The 21,844-nt window shown below is 37.2% G+C and overlaps 1 protein-coding gene across 1 annotated transcript in view; it reads right to left on the minus strand.

Annotated features, from left to right (window-relative positions):
* Nucleotides 1-21,844, minus strand: part of sorcs3b (sortilin related VPS10 domain containing receptor 3b) — a 227,568-nt gene that overhangs the window by 34,989 nt on the left and 170,735 nt on the right. Inside the window, exons 16-20 of the mRNA XM_061911586.1 lie at nucleotides 21,233-21,366; nucleotides 13,883-13,996; nucleotides 12,328-12,511; nucleotides 1,962-2,148; nucleotides 1,693-1,826 (exon numbers count right to left, since the gene is read on the minus strand). Coding sequence (XP_061767570.1) covers nucleotides 1,693-1,826; nucleotides 1,962-2,148; nucleotides 12,328-12,511; nucleotides 13,883-13,996; nucleotides 21,233-21,366 — 753 coding nt within the window. The remainder of the gene's footprint in view (nucleotides 1-1,692; nucleotides 1,827-1,961; nucleotides 2,149-12,327; nucleotides 12,512-13,882; nucleotides 13,997-21,232; nucleotides 21,367-21,844) is intronic.

Here is a 21,844-nt window from a genome sequence, read left to right on the forward strand (position 1 = left end):
ATGAAAGATTCGTGGATTAGGATAGTGAGAGTGAAGGACTAGAAAAAAAAAGACGAGGGCAGTGGGAGCGATTCAGATGTTATTAGACACATTAACTAGGATAATTCTGGAAAATCCCTTATCTGGTTTGAAAGTGGAATTCTTTCCAATACTTGTTTTATGTAGAGCTTCAGTCGTTCAACAGTCCGGGGTCTCCGCTGTCGTATTTTACGCTTCATAATGCGCCACACATTCTCCATGGGAGACAGGTCTGGACTGCAGGCGGGCCAGGAAAGTACCCGCACTCTTTTACTACGAAACCACGCTGTTGTAACACGTGGCTTGGCATTGTCTTACTGAAATAAGCAGGGGCGTCCGTGATAACGTTGCTTGGATGACAACATATGTTGCTCCAAAACCTGTATGGACTTTTCAGTATTAATGGTACCTTCACAGATGTGTAAGTTACCCATGTCTTGAGCACTAATACACCCACATACCATCACAGATGCTGGCTTTTCAACTTTGCGCCGATATCAGTCTGGATGGTTATTGTCCTCTTTGTTCAGGTGGACAACACGTCCACAGTTTCCAAATATAATTAGAAATGTGGACTCGTCAGACCACAGAACACTTTTCCACTTTGCATCAGTCCATCTTAGATGAGCTCGGGCCCAGCGAAGCCGGCGGCGTTTCTGGGTGTTGTTGATAAATGGGTGTGGAGAGGGGCGTTGCATGTGCAGCAGCTGGTCATGAAGCAGCAATCAGGTGAGCGGATACCTCAGCTGGGACGAGTTATCTAATCACCTGTTCCCTTTATCAGCAGCGTTGGAGACCATGAGCGGGGGTGGCACAGAGAGTGTGAATGCCAGACACGCGGGAGCAAGAGGGAAATGCTCTGGCCCTGTTGGGGATTGACGCCGAAAGGCGAATATGGTGAGGTAGTGAGCTGATGAAAAACTGAAAAGACTCATGAACATTGAAAGTGTAAAGAAATATTAAAAGTGTTGTAAACTACTCTGCCAAAGTGTGGTGTTTCCCATGAAGCAGCGAGAAGCTGGGACGGAGACTTCTACAATGGGTTTTGTTTCGCGTAGTATAGTTTAAACTTGCATTAGCGACCAACTGTAGTTACTGACAGCGGTTTTATGAAGTGTTCCTGAGCCCACGTGGTGATATCCTTTACACACTGATGTCGGTTTTTGAGGCAGTACCGCCTGAGGGATCAAAGGTCTGTAATATCATCGCTTACGTGCAGTGATTTCCCCAGATTCTCTCAACCTTTTGATGATTTTACGGACCGTGGATGGTAAAAATCCCTAAATTCCTTGCAATAGCTCGTTGAGAAATGTTCTTCTAAAACTGTTCAACAAAGTGGAGACCCTCGCCCCGTCCTTGTTTGTGAATGACTTAGCATTTCATGGAAGCTGCTTTTATACCCAATCATGCCACCCACCTGTTCCCAATTAGCCTGCACACCTGTGGGAGGTTCCATATAAGTGTTTGATGAGCATTCCTCGACTTTATCAGTATTTATTGATATCAAATTCTAAAGTTAATGATTATTTGCTGTTGGAACATTAAATATGTTGTCTTTGTAGCTGAATATGGGTTGAAAATGATTTGCAAATCATCGTATTCCGTTTATATTTACATCGAACGCAATTTTCCCAACTCATATGGAAACGGGGCAGTGAAATGGAAGCGTCTCACCTCGGAGCTATTGGCGATCCACCAAAAGAAGGTCAAGGTCGGAATGTGACCCGGCCAAACCACCACGGTCAAGTTGGTCTCCTTCCCCCTGACGGCCACGATGGGAGCAGAGAGATAAACACGCTCCACCGGACCTGTGACAGGAATGCAAATATCTCAGTACAAACACAACAATTATTGTATAATTGTTATTGCACCGGCGGAATGAAATGTTTTTCATTAGTCCCCTGCATTTCCCCGCTGCACGTAAAAGTGTCAGGCGTGCGTACTGCTGATGTGCAAGAAGAGAGTGCAGCTGTCAGATCCTTGACTGTTCTCAGCCGAGGCGGCGACGCGGTAAATCCCGCTCGCTCTGTAGACGTGTTTGATGCCGTCGTCGGCCCGGCTCAGGTTGGAGTAAGTGATCCGGATCCCGTCCCCGAAGTCGAGCTGGATGCTGGTCCTCAGCGAGTCTCCCTGTGGACGGCGAGGGGAGAACAACAACACCTGTCACCACGGCTCAGACTTGTAACTGAGCAGGTCCGACGCCGGAGTGCCGGTTCCGAGCCGTCCCATCAGGTGTGTCACAAACCCCTAATAGAAGATGACAGGCAATGAAGTGAGAAAACACAAGCAAGCATCGGAAGGTAACTAGATGAGGCGATTCCTGACGTTGAACTGAAATCCTGGAATTCTTGAGAAATCGATAACTCATTTTGAATGGGAAAAATGTCCCAGAAAACCTGGGAAATCTGGCAATCACACAACAATTTCAAAGCAAGTTGGCCATCAAAATTGTGCAATGTAAAAGTAGCAATAGATTTCATGGTCAAATTGTGAAATTTACTGTGCTTTCCATCCATTCATCTTCTTCCGCTTATCCGAGGTCGTGTCGCGGGGGCGACAGCCTAAGCAGGGAAACCCAGACTTCCCTCTCCACAGACACTTCGTCTAGCTCTTCCCGGGGGATCCCGAGGCGTTCCCAGGCCAGCCTGTGGCTACTGTGCTTTTTACAGCATTTTTCTATCCATCCATCCATTTTCTACCGCTTGTCCATTTTGGGATCGCGGGGGGGTGCTGAAGCCTATCTCAGCTGCATTCGGGTGGAAGGCGCGATACACCCTGGACAAGTCACCAGCTCATCACAGGGCCAACACTTTGTTCATTTTTTGTACAGCACATCAACAAGTGTAGATTTTTCAGTGTATTGCAAAAAAAAAAAAAAAAGTACATTTAAAAAAAAAAAAATTTTTATAGAAAAGTGCTATAAATAAATGTATTTTTTATTTTTACTGTAATAAACTGTGTTGCAGTTTTGGCATTTACAGTAATACACTCAAAAATCTACACTGGCAGATCAGGTGCCAAAATTTTACCCTAAAATTGCACTTTTTTTGGGGGGGGGGGGGGGTGCTGGAGCCTATCTCAGCTGGATTCGGGTGGAAGGCACGATACACTTTGGACAAGTCACCATCTCATCGCACATGTACCGCACTTCAACAAGTGTAGATTTTTCAGTGTATTGTAAAAGAAAAGTGCTATAAATGAAAACAATTTTTTTTTTTTTTTTTTTTTACTGTAACAAACTGTGGTGCAGTTTTGGCATTTACAGTAATACACTCCAAAAGCTACACTTTTTGATTTGCAGTACAAAAAAAAAAACCTCCCAAAAACTGGCAGATCAGATGCCAAAATTTTACTCTAAAATTGCACTTTTTTTATTTACAGTAAAAAAACAAATGCCAATTTTACAGTAAAATTCTGGCAACTGAGGTGCCTTTTTTTTTTAACCATAAAAACAACAGTACAGTTTTTCCATTTACAGTAATATACATTACATTTTGAGGTGATATTATTGCAATTTAACATATTTTTTGACGATTTTTAGTTTTTAAAAAATCTACTATTAAGATACAATAAATGGCCTTGCCCAAGATGGCAATTCCTGGAGGAAATACTGACGTTGAACTGAAATCCTGGAATTCTTGAAAAATGCATAACTCATTTTGAATGGGGAAAATGTCCCAGAAAACCTGGAAATCCGTGAAATCTGGCAATCACACAACAATTTCAAAGCAAGTTAGCCAACAAAATTGTGCAATGTAAAAGTAGCAATAGATTTGATAGTCAAATTGTGAAATTTACTGCGCTTTTTACAGCATTTTTCTATCCATCCGTCCATTTTCTACCGCTTGTCTATTTTAGGGGGGGGGGGGGGGGGTGGGTGCTGGAACCTATCTCAGCTGCATTCGGGTGGAAGGCACGATACACTTTGGACAAGTCACCATCTCATCACAGGGCCAACACTTTTTTTTTTTTTCTGTACCGCACATCAACAAGTGTAGATTTTTCAGTGTATTGTAAAAAAAAAAAAAAAAAGTATTGTTTTTTTAAAAAATAATTTATAGAAAAGTGCTATAAATGAAAAAAAAACAGTACTTTGTTTTACTGTAATATACTGTGATTCAGTTTTGGCATTTACAGTAATACACTCAAAAATCTACACTTGTTGATTTGCAGTACAAAAAAACAAAAACAAAAAACTGGCAGATCAGGTGCCAAAATTTGACTCTAAAATTGCACTTTTTTTTTATTTACAGTAAAAAAACAAATGGCAATTTTACAGTAAAATTTGGGCAACTGAGGTGCCTTTTTTAACTATAAAAACAACAGTACAGTTTTTCCATTTACAGTAATATACATCAGTGGTCCCCAACCTTTTTGTATCCGCGGACCGGTCAACGCTTAATAATTTGTCCCGCGGCCCCGGGGACAATTTTTTTTCTTTGTCATGAAAAATGGAGGTTTTTGTGCTTGGTGCACTAATTGTAAGTGTATATTGTGTTTTTTATGTTGATTTAATTAAAAAAAATAAAAATAAAAAACATTTTTTAAATTTTTAATTTTAGTTTATTTTTTAATAAAAATTAATAAAAAAAAATTCTGCGGCCCGGTACCAATCGGGCCACGGCCCGGTAACGGTGGTTGGGGAGCGCTGATATACATTACATTTTGAGGTGATATTATTGCAATTTACCATATTTACTGTGCTTTTTACAGCATTTTTCTATCCATCCATCCATTTTTCTACCGCTTGTCCATTTTGAGGTCGTGGGGGGGTGCCGGAGCCTATCTCAGCTGCATTCGGGTGGAAGGCACGATACACTTTGGACAAGTCACCATCTCATCGCACATGTACCGCACATCAACAAGTGTAGATTTTTCAGTGTATTGTAAAAAAAAAAAAGTTCAGTTTTTTTTAATATTTTATAGAAAAGTGCTATGAATGAAACATTTTTTTAATTTTTTATTCTTTTTTTTTTTTTTACTGTAATAAACTGTAGTGCAGTTTGGGCATTTACAGTAATACACCCCAAAATCTACACTTGTTGATTTGCAGTACAAAAAAAACAAAAAACAAACTGGCAGATCGGGTGCCAACATTTTACTCTAAAATTGCACTTTTTTTATTTACAGTAAAAAAAAAACAAATGCCAATTTTACAGTAAAATTCTGGCAACTGAGGTGCCTTTTTTTTTAACCATAAAAACAACAGTACAGTTTTTCCATTTACAGTAATATACATTACATTTTGAGGTGATATTATTGCAATTTAACATATTTTTTTTGACATTTTTTAGTTTTTAAAAGAAATCCACTATTAAAATACAATAAATGGTGTATGTGGAGAGGCGGAGCCAACGGGCGGACGGCGGGGCAGGGCTCGCTGGAGCCTTGCCCAAGATGGCAATTCCTGAAGGAAATGCTGACGTTGAACTGAAATCCTGGAATTTTTCTTTTGATTCTTGAAGTAGAGCACACAATTACCAAACAGGCTGACTATTTTGAAGTTGGAACAGTTTGAATCAGATGAAAATTGTGGAACTTCGAAGAATATCCCAATCATTTCAATGGAAAATTCCCCCAAAATACATGTTGGTGCTTCTTGCCATCACCCAGACAACATATCTTTACCTGCACGTTACCTACCTTCTCGGTATCCTGGAGTCAAACTGGTGCGTCCTTCTTTCACCCAGTCCCGCACGGTACCTACCTCCTCTGCATTGTGTGGTCACGCTGGTGTTTCCTGCTTTTAAGCGGCCATTTTGAGACGGCAGCAGCGCAGCAGCATCAGCGCAGCAGTTTTTTGAAGGCTCGTGAAATCAAAACCGGAGCAGTTTTTGCGCAAATTTTAATCAGAAAGGTTCAATGTGGGAGTTTGAAGCCGACACAACAAACGCGCTCAGAGGAGATAATGTTTGAAAAAAGGTAATGGGTTTTTACAAAACTTTTGTTTTGTAGGGGTAATTACCAACTTCCTGTTGATTTTTGCTGAACAATGTCAATTAATGAAATGTAGGTCTAACTGAGACCTACATAAAGGTTTTTGTTTCATGTCTCTACGACATTCCTACCTACAAGCAGTTTTGTCTGTGTTTTCTTCCTAGGAGCAGTTCTGTCAGTGTTTTATTCCTTGGGGGGCACTAGAGCGCAATTTTGAGTTTTGGGGTTTGTTTTTTTATTAGATCGCAATTTTCACCAGTCCTGATGTGTGTGTCCAGTTTGGTGAGTTATGAAGGATTTTAAGAGGGTCAAATTACAGCTCAAAGAGGCAAAAATTACATTTTTTAGGAAACTTTTTTTTGAAGGGGTTTTTGCCAACTTCTTGTTGATTTTTGCTGAAGGGTGTCAGTGTATGAAATCTAGTTCTAAGTCAGACCTACATAGGGGTTTTTGTTTCATGTCTCTATGACATTCTTAACGGAAGTTACAAGCAGTTTTGTCTGAGTTTTGGGGTTTTTTAATTTTTTTTATTAGATGGCAATTTTCGCCAGTTCTGATGTGTGTGTAAAATTTGGTGAGTTTTGAAGCATATTAAGGGGGTCAAATTACAGCTCAAAGAGGCAAAAATTACATTTTTTAGGAAACTTTTTTTGAAGGGGTTTTTGCCAACTTCCTGTTGATTTTTGCTGAAGGGTGTCAGTATATGAAATCTAGTTCTAAGTCAGACCTACATAGGGGTGAGTTTTGAAGCATATTAAGGGGGTCAAATTACAGCTCAAAGAGGTGGCGGTATAATAACAATAAAACCTTACAAAAACAATAGGGTCCTCTGTCCCAAAGGGACATCGGTCCCTAAAAATAGATTAATTTTGGAACATTCACACAACGAGTGTGTGTTTATGTTGCCTGCTCCCTCACAAATACAGAAAATATATCCCCTTTAATTCAGTAAGTAATAATATTCCCTTTCAAAAAAAAAAGTAAGCTTATCAAACAGAAGAGCGACTGGTCCTCCTGAGGCGCTGCCCTAGTTCCTCTCACACTGCTTCCCCTCAACGCTGTTTCGAGGGACTCACTTTGGGAGAGAGTCTTCTGGTAAAAATGTTTTAAGATTGAACACAAACAAACGTAAAAAGCATCCTTCCACCGGCCGACTGGCAGTCAAAGCTTATCAAATAAAAATCAAAAAGCTGGGTAGAGCGGGGCGTAAAAGGAAAGAACATTCCGGATGCTGCAAGGGTTGCATTGCGTTTCCACCTGAGACCACACAACACTACCAACTATCCATTATTAGTAGTGACATCACTATTGCATTTTTGTGCACTATTGAAGGTGATAGAATATGACATAATAATGACAATACACATTTTTAGGGACCGAATGTCCCTTTGGGATAGAGGACCCTATTGTATTTCTAAAGGTTCCATGTAGGTCTCACTCAGACCTACATTTCAATAATTGACATCCTGCAGCAAAAATCAACAGGAAGTTAAAAATTACCCGTTCAAAATAAAAGTTTTATTAAAACCCGTCACCTTTTTTCCAACATTATCCCCTCTGAGCGCATTTGTCGTTTCGGCTTCAAACTCGCACAGGAGAGAGTTTGAACCCTTCTGATTAAAAGTTGTTCAAACTGCTCCTGTTTTTATTTTACGCGCCTTTAAAGCACCCCTGCGCAAAGATCCCTAAAATATGCAGTTTTTTGCCTCTTTGAGCTGTAATTTGACCCCGTTAAAATGCTTCAAAGTGCAAGTTAATACTCTAGTATGCAAAGCAAAATCCATTTATCAACAACATCCAGAAAAGCCGAGCTGTAATTTGACCCCCTTAACATGCTTCAAAACTCACCAAATGTTCCACACACATCAGGACTGGCAAAAATTGCCATCAAATAAAAAACCAAACCCCAAAAATTAAAATTGCGCTCTAGCGCCCCCTAGGAAAAAAACACAGACAAAACTGCTTGTAACTTATGTTAGGAATGTCGTAGACATGAAACAAAAACCTCCATGTAGGTCTAACTTAGACCAGGGCTTGGGTCGTGGGGGCAGCAGCCAAAGGCGGACCCGACCAACGCTGCTTGCAGCTTTAATTATTATTATTATTATACCGCCGCCACTTTAATTTGACCCCCTTAACATGCCTCGAAACTCACCAAATTTAACACAGACCAGGACTGGCAAAAATTGCGATTTAATCAAAAAACCAAAACCCAAAACTAAAAAATTGCGCTCTAGCGCCCCCGTGAAAAAACACATACAAAACTGCTGGTAACTTCCGTTGAGAATGTCGTAGAGACATGACACAAAACATCTGTGTAGGTCTGACGTAGACCTCGATTTAATACACTGACCTCCTTCAGCAAAAATCAACAGAAAGTTGGCAAAAACCCCTTCAAAAAAAAAGTTTCCTAAAAAATGTAATTTTTGCCTCTTTCAGCTGTAATTTGACCCCCTTAAAATGCTTCAAAACTCACCAAACTGGACACACACATCAGGACTGGCGAAAATTGCGATCTAATTTAAAAAAAATAAAAACTCAAAATTGCGCTCTAGAGACATGAAACAAAAAACTCTATGTAGGTCTCACTTAGACCTACATTTCATTCATCTACATCCTTCAGCAAAAATCAACAAGAAGTTGGCAATTACCCCTTCAAAACAAAAGTTTTGTAAAAACCCGTCACCTTTTTTCAAACATTATCTCCTCTGAGCGCGTTTGTTGTGTCGACTTCAAACTCGCACAGGAAAGACATTGAACCCTAGTAAATGTGTCTAATAACATCTGAATCGCTCCCACTGGCCTGTCTTTTTTTTTTTTTTTTCCTAGTCCTTCACTCTCACTATCCTCATCCAAGAATCTTTCATCCTCGCTCAAATTAATGGGGAAATTGTCGCTTTCTCGGTCCGAATCGCTCTCACTGCTGGTGGCCATGATTGTAAACAATGTTCAGATGTGAGGAGCTCCACAACCCGTGAAGTCACGCGCACATCGTCTGCTACTTCCGGTACAGGCAAGGCTTTTTTATCAGCACCAAAAGTTGCGAACTTTATGGTCGATGTTCTCTACTAAATCCTTTCGGCAAAAATATGGCAATATCGCGAAATGATCAAGTATGACACATAGAACGGACCTGCTATCCCCGTTTGAATAAGAAAATCTCATTTCAGTAGGCCTTAAAATAAGTGACTGTCACGCCTATGGATTATGTTTCGTTTTTGTCATGTTTGGTCATGTTATGTTTTGTTTTTTGGACACTCAGTTCTGTTTTTGCACTTCCTGGTTTGTTTTTGTCTCCATAACAACCCATACATTTTCACCTTGCCCTCAAGTCACGCCCCGGTCCTCAGTTCTCACACCTGCTAATCATTATCACAGTCATTATTTAAGCCATTCTGTTTCTGTCTTCGTCCTGGCAACTTTACCTTACCTTCTGAAACCTTGACCACATTTCCATGTATCGACCATCATGCCTTGCTGTTCGTTTTTTGACCACGCCACAAAAGTTTTTGGACTTATGCCTCAGTGCAAGTTTTTGGTTTATTATTCATGCCACAGCGCAAGTGTTTTTGTTTCACGTTTTTAGTTCACAGCCTTTGTTCCAGTCATTTGTTTTTGTAGCCAAGTATTTGTTCTCCGCCACTGTGCGCGCCGATTGTTTGCCTTTTTTGTGTAGTTTTGTTAGAATATCAACAAATATGTACTCACGTTCACGCCTGGCTCGTTCAAAATATTCTCTGCATCGAAGAAACAATCCAAGCCCAAGTCCATGTCCGACAGTGATATGATTAGTGAAAACAGGTGCGGACTCCAAATGTGACACAGGTGAAACTAATGGTTGCTATGATGACAAAAAAAAGAGTGAAAAAGCAGGAACTGAGTGTCCAAAAAACAAACAGCACATGGCCAAACAAAAACATGATCAACAGACATGACAGTACCAAAATATTGGTATTGGTTCATGGATTATCGTTAAACAATAAGTCCAACACAACAGTGATTAACAGCGTTGTTCCTGCCTCCGTGTACCCGTGCATGTTTTACCTTTATCATCCCCTACCTCTAAAAATCACGTTCCTCTCTTCTAGGAACAGCCGTGCAGCTCTGATGTGACCTGATTAACTCAAACATCGTCAACCCCGGCGACACTGTGCATAGCGCTAATTAGCGATGCTAATCGGAGATATACTAATTAGCTACCATGTGGTAATTACGACTTGTCAACGTGCCTGAGTAACATCAGCACCGCGCTGAACACGGCCGCGTCGCCGTGCAATGCAATACTGCACGGGTATCAAACTCAAGGCCCGGGGGTCCAGATGTGGCCCGCCGATTCATTTTATACTGTAACTTTTCTTACTGAATGTATGATTTTTCTATTTTGGGAGAAAAAAAATTTACTCCATTGTGGAGAGGCAGAGCCGATGGGCCGACGGCGGGACAGGACACGATGGAGCCCTGCCCAAGATGGCGGCAAGGAGGCGGAGAATGCGGCGGGGCGGAGAGGCGGGGCGTGCCGGGAGGACGAATCAACATATCTCCTCACAGTGTATAAAAGGGGAGAAGGAGGAGAGTTTGGGGCAGAAGGAAGAGAGTCCGCAGCAGATAAAGAGCAAGAGCGCCAAAGAGCACACAAGAGACGGAGACGCGGCCGGCTGAAAAGCGACCGAGGAGCGAGCAGCGGAGAAGGAGCTGAAAAGCGACCTGACCTGAATTGAGCTTTATTTAAAAATAAACAAGAGTCAAACCTGCTCCAGAGCAAAATATCCTTCCTTGATGGTCCTTGGAACCCGCACGACAGCAAGCAACTGTCACATCCATGTAATCTCCAATGATGTTGACTTAAATATTTTGTAATTATGCAAAAATATATGATCAAACATTCAAACCATTTTTGAAAAATATAAATACATTTTTTTAAACTTGAAAAATGGTAGTTTGAATGTCCAGCATGGAGGAACATGTTGAAGGTGTAATGGTTTGAATAGGTTGAAAAATGTGTAAATGGTGGAAGTTTGAAAAATGGCCAATTCACTTTGAATGGGAAAAATGTCCCGAAAAACATTTTAATAATAACTAGATTATGAAATTCTTGGTGTGAATTCTTAAAAAAAATCCTGGATTTTTTTTTTTTTACTTGGGAAAAAAGGTTAGTTTACATTTCCAGGATGGTGAAATGTGTTGAAGGTGCAATGTTTTGAATAGGTTGAAAAATGTGTAAATAGTGGAAGTTTGAAAAATGGCCAAATTATTTTAAATGGGAAAAATGTCCCAGAAAACCTGGAATTTTGGGAAATCTGGGAATCTTTGGAATTTGTCCAGGGAAAGCCCGCGATTCCCAAATAGGCTAAACAGTTTGAAGTTGGAAAGGTTTGAATCGGATGAAAAATGTGGAAGATAGAGCGCCAAAATCTGGAGAAGAAGAAGAAGAACTAGATGTGGCAATTCCTGAAGGAATTGCGTGTGAGTGCTCTAATGCTGAAGTTGAACTAAAATCCTGGATTTCTTTTTACAATTCCTGAAGTAGAGCACATAATTCCCAAACAGGCTGAATATTTTGAAGTTGGAACAGTTTGAATCAGATAAAAAATGTGGGACTTGTGGAACTTTGAAGAATGTCTCATTCATTTCAATGGGAATTTCATAAAAATGTTGAATATCGGGAAAAGTTGGATTTTTTTTTTTGAAAACATGCACCTGGGGATAGGTAGATTGGCAACACTAAATTGGCCCTAGTGTGTGAATGTGAGTGTGAATGTTGTCTGTCTATCTGTGTTGGCCCTGCGATGAGGTGGCGACTTGTCCAGGGTGTACGCCGCCTTCCGCCCGATTGTAGCTGAGATAGGCGCCAGCGCCCCCCGCGACCCCGTAAGGGAGAAAGCGGTAGAAAATGGATGGATGGATGGGAAAATGGTAAAACAAACTTGAATTGTCTGAATGAGTTGAAATGGTTGCTGTTGGAATTTTTCAAATCAGTCGACAAATTTTAAAGTAGGAACATGTTGAATTAAGGAGGAGAAGGAGGAGAGATCGGGGCAGAAGAAGGAGTTGGAGAACCCGAGTACCGAGAGCGACAGAGAGCGAGCCGAAGACAGCGACGACCTGCCCGGCTGAAAGAGAGCGAGGAGTGAGCAGGAGAGAAGGAGTTGAAAAGCGACCAGACCGCAGACAAGCTTGTGTTATTGAAAGAATAAACAAGAGTCAAACCTGCAAAAGCCATGTCCTTCCTGGGTGGTCCATTGAACCCGCACAACGACGGCAAGAGTCTGTCACAGTGTAGTAATAGTCGGCCCTCTGGGGCCAAACATAACTACGTGGCCCTCAGTGAAAACCACTTTTGACACCTCTTCCCTACAGGATACAGTGGCTTACCTCTTCCAGGTGCACCATGAACGTGACGTTGCTTCCAACGCCGGCACTCAGCTCGCCGCCGCCGCCGTCGCCGCCGGTGGTCAAGCGGAGGCCTCTGGGTGGTCTGGGACGACACGCCTGCCGCCTGGGCGAGTACACATTCTTCCCGGACTCTTTGCAGTTGTTGGCTAAAACCTTACGATACCTTTTAAAAAGCAAAATATTACGGAACACATTTGAACAAAGAGGGACTGGACAACTTGTTATTTTAAATCTTTTTCAACTTATATTCAATTGAATAGACTGCAAAGACAATATATATATATATATATATATATATATATATATATATATATATATATATATATATATATATATATATATGTATATATATATATATATATATATGTATATGTATATATATATATATATATATATATATGTATATATGTATATATATATATATATATATATACATATATATATATATATATATATATATACATATATATATATATATATATATATATGTATGAGAAATACTTGAATTTCAGTGTTCATTTACACATATAAACACACATAACACTCATCCACTCATCTACTCATTGTTGAGTTAAGGGTTGAATTGTCCATCCTTGTTCTATTCTCTGTCAGTATTTTTCTAACCATGCTGAACATGCTGTATATTCCTCGTTTTTCTGCTTCGTCTCCTTGTTGTGTGCATGGTTGTGCACTGCACTCTCTAAAAACCGTAGAATAGGGCGGATGGCGGGGTACACCCTGGACAAGTCGCCACCTCATTGCAGGTATATATATATATATATATATATATATGTCTTGATTGGATTATCCAGAGAATAGTGCTCGATACCGTGGTAGAGCGCAATATGTATGTGTGGGAAAAATCACAAGACTACTTCATCTCTACAGAACTGTTTCATGAGGGGTTCCCTCAATCATCAGGAGATTCTCCTGATGATTGAGGGAACCCCTCATGAAACAGTTCTGTAGAGATGAAGTAGTCTTGTGATTTTTCCCACACCTATATATATATATATATATATATATATATATATATATATATATATATATATATATAGGAAATAGTTGGATTTGTGTTCATTTATTTCCACATATACACACACATAACACTCATTTACTCATTGTTGAGTTAAGGGTTGAATAGTTCATCTTTGTTCTATTCTCTGTCACTATTTTTCCAACCATATGCATGTACAGTAGATGGCAGTATTGTCCTGTTTAAGAGTGTCACAACATTGCTGTTTACGGCAGACGAACTGCTTTACGGTAGACGAAAACGTGACTGCTGTTGTTGTGTGTTGTTACCGCGCTGGGAGGACGTTAATGAAACTGCCTAATAATAAACCCACATAAGAAACCAAGAACTCGCCCTCGATCGTTCTATAGTTATAAGGTCATTGGGCAGGCAAGCTCCGCCTGTATTTCGGGAGAAAATTTGTTCCGGGCAAGTATGCGTCACAGTTATTTGGCAATTCAACCCTCACTTAGCGTAGTTTTATAGAAATGGTTCCCAGTTCTAGTTCCAGGAACTCACCCGGTGCTGTTGAGGAAGGTCTGTCCCGTGATGCAGCTCTGAGGCAAGCTGTTTGGACGAAACCAAAAAGCCGGGGAGCAGGTTCCGCCCGCGCCGCGTTCCCAGCCGTAGTCGCTGCAAACCGACAAAACACCCTTTTCAAAAATTCACAAGTCACACATGATAAACTTCATTAGGAAACTTTTTTACAGGCGGCGGCGGCGGGCGGAGGCGGCGTATTTTGGCGCCGTAAATAGCGACAAGATTGTCAGACAAGTGGGATCAAAGAGAATATCTGACAGACGGATAAAAAGACATTTAAAATTAATTGAGCCATTCATTATTAATTGAATTCTAATAAGTTTGTGACATTTTGCAAATGGAGTTTATGAGGAATTCTGACTATGTTGGCTATAATTAGACTGAAAGTCACAAAGTTATGCTGGATTAATGAATGCAAACTGCTGCTTATGTCTCCAAATTGGCTCTTCCTTGTCGTCACATCGCTCTGTAAAAAATTAGGAAAGCAATTAGCGACAATTTAGGCTCTCGGCTCTCTTGGAGCATTTTTAAAAAGGATTGAAAATGGAAAAAAAAATGATGTTTTTAGTTTGAGGAGCAAACATGACACAAACAAGTGTTATAAAGCCTACTGTTTAATATGTGTGTACGCTACGCTGATGACACTATAAGGTCAACGTCGTTCTGTCCTACTCATTTCGGCGGTCCTTGAACTCGCCGTAGTGTTAACTGTGGTGCAGCAGTTTGTTTGCATGTAAAATGGTGTCTCATTTTGTCCAACAAACGTTTTATACTGTGCGCGATTGCACAAAGGTGCGCTGGGGGGTTGGGGGTGGGGGGGAGTGTCCTCGGGCAAGACACTTTACCCACCCATGTAAAAGTGCTTTGAGTAACTAGAGAAAAGTGCTATATAAATATACTTCACTAATCAGGCTTATTTGGTCAGTGCGTGACTGCAAGGTAATCCATGCTAACATGCTATTTAAATGAATAAATTACATTTTCAGTCAACAAAAATTTGCTTCAGCCTGCGATACATAGTCTTTTTGATAGTAGGCCACTATAGCTAATATAGACACTTACGTCATGTGTTGCCTTCATTATAACATGTATAGAAGACTTTTAAAGTCATTTTGATAGTAGGCTATTATAGCTAATATAGCCACTTATATCATGTGTTGTCATTGTTATGAGACGTACATAAGACTTTTTAAGTCTTTTTGATAGTATGCTAATATAGACACGTGTTGTCTTCATTATAACACTTATATCTTTTAAAGTAAATTTGATAGTAGGCTATTATAAACACGTGTCGTCTTCATTATAACACTTATATAAGACTTTTAAAGTTATTTTGATAGTAGGCTATTATAGCTAATATAGACACTTACATCATGTCTTGCCTTCATTATAACACTTATATAAGGCTTTTAAAGTAATTTTGATAGTAGGCTAAAATAGACACTTTAATCATGCGTTGTCTTCATTACAACACTTATATAAGACTTTTAAAGTCATTTTGATAGTATGCTAATATTGATACTTGCGTCATGTGTTGCCTTCATTATAAAACTTATATAAGGCTTTTAAAGTAATTTTGATAGTAGGCTAATATAGCCAATATAGACACTTACATCATGTGTTGCCTTCATGATAACAGTTATGTAAGACCTCTAGTCCTTTTGATAGTAGGCTAATTTAGACACTTACATCATGTGTTGCCTTCTATATAACACTTATATAAGACTTTTAAAGTCATTTTGATTGTAAGCTAATATAACTAATATAGACACTTACATCATGTCTTTCCTTCATTATAACACTTATATAAGACTTTCAAAGTCATTTTGATAGTAGGCTATTATAGCTAATATAGACACTTTCATCGAGTGTAGCCTTGATTATACCACTTATATAATACTTTTAAAGTAATTTTGATAGTAGGCTAATATAGACACTTACATCATGTGTTGCCTTGATAATAACACCTATGTAAGAATTTTAAAGTAAATTTGATAGCAGGCTGATATAGACACTTACATCATGTGTCGCCTTGATTATAACACTTATATAAGACTTCTAAAGTTATTTTGATAGTAGGCTAATATAGACACTCACATCATGTGTTGCCTTGATTATAACACTTATATAAGACTTTAAAAGTCATTTTGATAGTAGGCTAATATAGATACTTACATCATGTGTTGCCTTCATTATAACACTTATATAAGACTTTTAAAGTCATTTTGATAGTAGGCTAATATAGACACTTACATCATGTGTTGCCTGTATATAACACTTATATAAGACTTTTAAAGTAAATTTGATAGTAGGCTAATATAGACACTTACATCATGTGTTGCCTTGATTATAACACTTATATAAGACTTTTAAAGTCATTTTGATAGTAGGCTAATATAGACACTTACATCATGATGTGTTGCCTTGATAATAACACTTATATAAGAATTTTAAAGTAAATTTGATAGTAGGCTAAAATAGACACTTACATCCCGTGTTGCCTTGATTATAACACTTATACAAGACTTTTAAAGTAATTTGGATAGTAGGCTAATATAGCTAATATAGACACTTTCATCGAGGGTTGCCTTGATTATAACACTTATATAAGACTTTTAAATTTATTTTGATAGTAGGCTAATATAGACACTTACATCATGTGTTGCCTTGATTATAACACTTATATAAGAATTTTAAAGTAATTTGGATAGTAGGCTAATATAGACACTTACATCATGTGTTGCCTTGATTATTACACTTATATAAGACTTTTAAAGTTATTTTGATAGTAGGCTAATATAGATACTTACATCATGTGTTGCCTTCATTATAACACTTATATAAGACTTTTAAAGTAAATTTGATAGTAGGCTAAAATAGACACTTACATCCCGTGTTGCCTTGATTATAACACTTATACAAGACTTTTAAAGTAATTTGGATAGTAGGCTAATATAGCTAATATAGACACTTTCATCGAGGGTTGCCTTGATTATAACACTTATATAAGACTTTTAAATTTATTTTGATAGTAGGCTAATATAGACACTTACATCATGTGTTGCCTTGATTATAACACTTATATAAGAATTTTAAAGTAATTTGGATAGTAGGCTAATATAGACACTTACATCATGTGTTGCCTTGATTATTACACTTATATAAGACTTTTAAAGTTATTTTGATAGTAGGCTAATATAGACACTTACATCATGTGTTGCCTGTATATAACACTTATATAAGAATTTTAAAGTAAATTTGATAGCAGGCTAATATAGACACTTACATCATGTGTTGCCTTGATAATAACACTTATGTAAGAATTTTAAAGTCATTTTGATATTAGGCTAATATAGACACTTACATCATGTGTTGCCTTGATTATAACACTTATATAAGACTTTCAAAGTCATTTTGATAGTAGGCTAATATAGACACTTACATCATGTGTTGCCTTGATTATAACACTTATATAAGACTTTCAAAGTCATTTTGATAGTAGGCTATTATAGCTACTGTAGACACTTTCAACGAGTGTTGCCTTGATTATAACACTTATATAAGATTTTTAAAGTCATTTTGATAGTAGGTTAATATAGACACTTACATCATGTGTTGCCTTGATAATAACACTTATATAAGAATTTCAAAGTAAATTCGATAGTAGGCTAAAATAGACACTTACATTGTGTGTTGACTTGATAATAACACTTATTTAAGAATTTTAAAGTAAATTTGATAGTAGGCTAAAATAGACACTTACATCCTGTGTTACCTTGATTATAACACTTATATAAGACTTTTAAAGTAATTTGGATAGTAGGCTAATATAGCTAATATAGACATTTTCATTGAGTGTTGCCTTGATTATAACACTTATATAAGACTTTTAAAGTTATTTTGATAGTAGGCTAATATAGATACTTACATCATGTGTTGCCTTCATTATAACACTTATATAAGACTTTTAACGTCATTTTGATAGTAGGCTAATATAGACACTTACATCATGTGTTGCCTTGATTATAATGTGGGTTGTACTTGTATAGCGCTTTTCTACCTTCAAGGTACTCAAAGCGCTTTGACACTACTTCCACATTTACCCATTCACACACTGATGGAGGGAGCTGCCATGCAAGGCGCCAACCAGCACCCATCAGGAGCAAGGGTGAAGTGTCTTGCTCAGGACACAACGGACGTGACGAGGTTGGTACTAGGTGGGAATTGAACCAGGGACGCTCGGGATGCGCACGGCCACTCTCCCCACTGCGCCACGCCATCCCTATATAACACTTATATAAGAATTTTAAAGTAATTTGGATAGTAGGCTAATATAGACACTTACATCATGTGTTGCCTTTATTATAACACTTATATAAGACTTTTAAAGTCATTTTGATAGTAGGCTAATATAGATACTTACATCATGTGTTGCCTTCATTATAACACTTATATAAGACTTTTAAAGTCATTTTGATAGTAGGCTAATATAGACACTTACATCACGTGTTGCCTTGATTATAACACTTATATAATGCAATTTTGATTGTAGGCTAATATAGACACTTACATCATGTGTTGCATTGATTATAACACTTACATAAGACTTTTAAAGTCATTTTGATAGCAGGCTAATATAGACACTTACATCATGTGTTGCCTTGATAATAACACTTATGTAAGAATTCTAAAGTCATTTTGATAGTAGGCTAATATAGACACTTACATCATGTGTTGCCTTGATAATAACACTTATGTAAGAATTCTAAAGTCATTTTGATAGTACACTAATATAGACACTTACATCATGTGTTGCCTTGATTATAACACTTATATAAGACTTTCAAAGTCATTTTGATAGTAGGCTATTATAGCTAATATAGACACTTTCAATGAGTGTTGCCTTGATTATAACACTTATATAAGATTTTTAAAGTCATTTTGATAGTAGGCTAATATAGACACTTACATCATGTGTTGCCTTGATAATAACACTTATATAAGACTTTTAAAGTCATTTTGATAGTAGGCTAATATAGACACTTACATCATGATGTGTTGCCTTGATAATAACACTTATATAAGAATTTTAAAGTAAATTTGATAGTAGGCTAAAATAGACACTTACATCCCGTGTTGCCTTGATTATAACACTTATACAAGACTTTTAAAGTAATTTGGATAGTAGGCTAATATAGCTAATATAGACACTTTCATCGAGGGTTGCCTTGATTATAACACTTATATAAGACTTTTAAATTTATTTTGATAGTAGGCTAATATAGACACTTACATCATGTGTTGCCTTGATTATAACACTTATATAAGAATTTTAAAGTAATTTGGATAGTAGGCTAATATAGACACTTACATCATGTGTTGCCTTGATTATTACACTTATATAAGACTTTTAAAGTTATTTTGATAGTAGGCTAATATAGATACTTACATCATGTGTTGCCTTCATTATAACACTTATATAAGACTTTTAAAGTCATTTTGATAGTAGGCTAATATAGACACTTACATCATGTGTTGCCTTGATAATAACACTTATGTAAGAATTTTAAAGTCATTTTGATATTAGGCTAATATAGACACTTACATCATGTGTTGCCTTGATTATAACACTTATATAAGACTTTCAAAGTCATTTTGATAGTAGGCTAATATAGACACTTACATCATGTGTTGCCTTGATTATAACACTTATATAAGACTTTCAAAGTCATTTTGATAGTAGGCTATTATAGCTACTGTAGACACTTTCAACGAGTGTTGCCTTGATTATAACACTTATATAAGATTTTTAAAGTCATTTTGATAGTAGGTTAATATAGACACTTACATCATGTGTTGCCTTGATAATAACACTTATATAAGAATTTCAAAGTAAATTCGATAGTAGGCTAAAATAGACACTTACATTGTGTGTTGACTTGATAATAACACTTATTTAAGAATTTTAAAGTAAATTTGATAGTAGGCTAAAATAGACACTTACATCCTGTGTTACCTTGATTATAACACTTATATAAGACTTTTAAAGTAATTTGGATAGTAGGCTAATATAGCTAATATAGACATTTTCATCGAGTGTTGCCTTGATTATAACACTTATATAAGACTTTTAAAGTTATTTTGATAGTAGGCTAATATAGATACTTACATCATGTGTTGCCTTCATTATAACACTTATATAAGACTTTTAACGTCATTTTGATAGTAGGCTAATATAGACACTTACATCATGTGTTGCCTTGATTATAACACTTATATAAGAATTTTAAAGTAATTTGGATAGTAGGCTAATATAGACACTTACATCATGTGTTGCCTTTATTATAACACTTATATAAGACTTTTAAAGTCATTTTGATAGTAGGCTAATATAGATACTTACATCATGTGTTGCCTTCATTATAACACTTATATAAGACTTTTAAAGTCATTTTGATAGTAGGCTAATATAGACACTTACATCACGTGTTGCCTTGATTATAACACTTATATAATGCAATTTTGATTGTAGGCTAATATAGACACTTACATCATGTGTTGCATTGATTATAACACTTACATAAGACTTTTAAAGTCATTTTGATAGCAGGCTAATATAGACACTTACAACATGTGTTGCCTTGATAATAACACTTATGTAAGAATTCTAAAGTCATTTTGATAGTAGGCTAATATAGACACTTACATCATGTGTTGCCTTGATAATAACACTTATGTAAGAATTCTAAAGTCATTTTGATAGTACACTAATATAGACACTTACATCATGTGTTGCCTTGATTATAACACTTATATAAGACTTTCAAAGTCATTTTGATAGTAGGCTATTATAGCTAATATAGACACTTTCAATGAGTGTTGCCTTGATTATAACACTTATATAAGATTTTTAAAGTCATTTTGATAGTAGGCTAATATAGACACTTACATCATGTGTTGCCTTGATAATAACACTTATATAAGAATTTTAAAGTAAATTCGATAGTAGGCTAAAATAGACACATCATGTGTTGCCTTGATAATAACACTTATACAAACATTTTAAAGTAAATTTGATAGTATGCTAATATAGACACTTACATCATGTGTTGCCTTGATTATAACACTTATATAATACTTTTAAAGTCATTCGGATAGTAGGCTAATATAAACACTTACATTATGTGTTGCCTTGATTATAACACTTATATAAGACTTTTCGATTTTGGCGGCTCCAGACAGATTTGTTTTTGGGTATTTTTGGTCCAATAAGGCTCTTTCACCGTTTTGGGTTGCCGAGCCCTAGATTAGGGAATCGAAAGAAGTCACCATTCGAAGTCGTAGGTGTTGCATTGGCACGGTTCGGACGAGTAAATCCTGGAGTAGTCCTGAGCCAGCATGCAGCGGTTTCCGGGTCGGCGCTTCATGAAAGTCTGCTTCTCGCCCATCACACACAGCTCGTCCTTGGAAAAGCAAGCAAGAGGTGACTCATTTTCACTTGTACTGGTGTGTTGGCCACGGGGAGAGGAGAAAAACAAACGCTGACAAAAACTGCTTTGTTTGTAACAAGCCTGTATATCTTTTTCAATATTTACTCTATTATTATTATTGTTTTAGATCAGGGGTCACCAACCTTTTTGAAAGCAAGAGCTACTTCTTGGGTAATGATTAATGCGAAGGGCTACCAGTTTGATACACACTTACTGTAAATAAATTGCCAGAAATAGCCAATTTGCTTAATTTATTTTATTTAATAAATAAATATATATATATATGTATATATATATATATATATATATATATATATATATATATATATATACACATATGAAAAAATGGGTATATCTATCTGTCATTCCGTCGTACTTTTTTTTTCCTTTTACAGAAGGTTTTTTTGTAGAGAATAAATGAAAAAAACACTTAATTGAACGGTTTAAAAGA

Source organism: Nerophis ophidion, linkage group LG09, assembly GCF_033978795.1.
Source record: "Nerophis ophidion isolate RoL-2023_Sa linkage group LG09, RoL_Noph_v1.0, whole genome shotgun sequence".
Taxonomy (NCBI): Eukaryota; Metazoa; Chordata; class Actinopteri; order Syngnathiformes; family Syngnathidae; genus Nerophis; species Nerophis ophidion.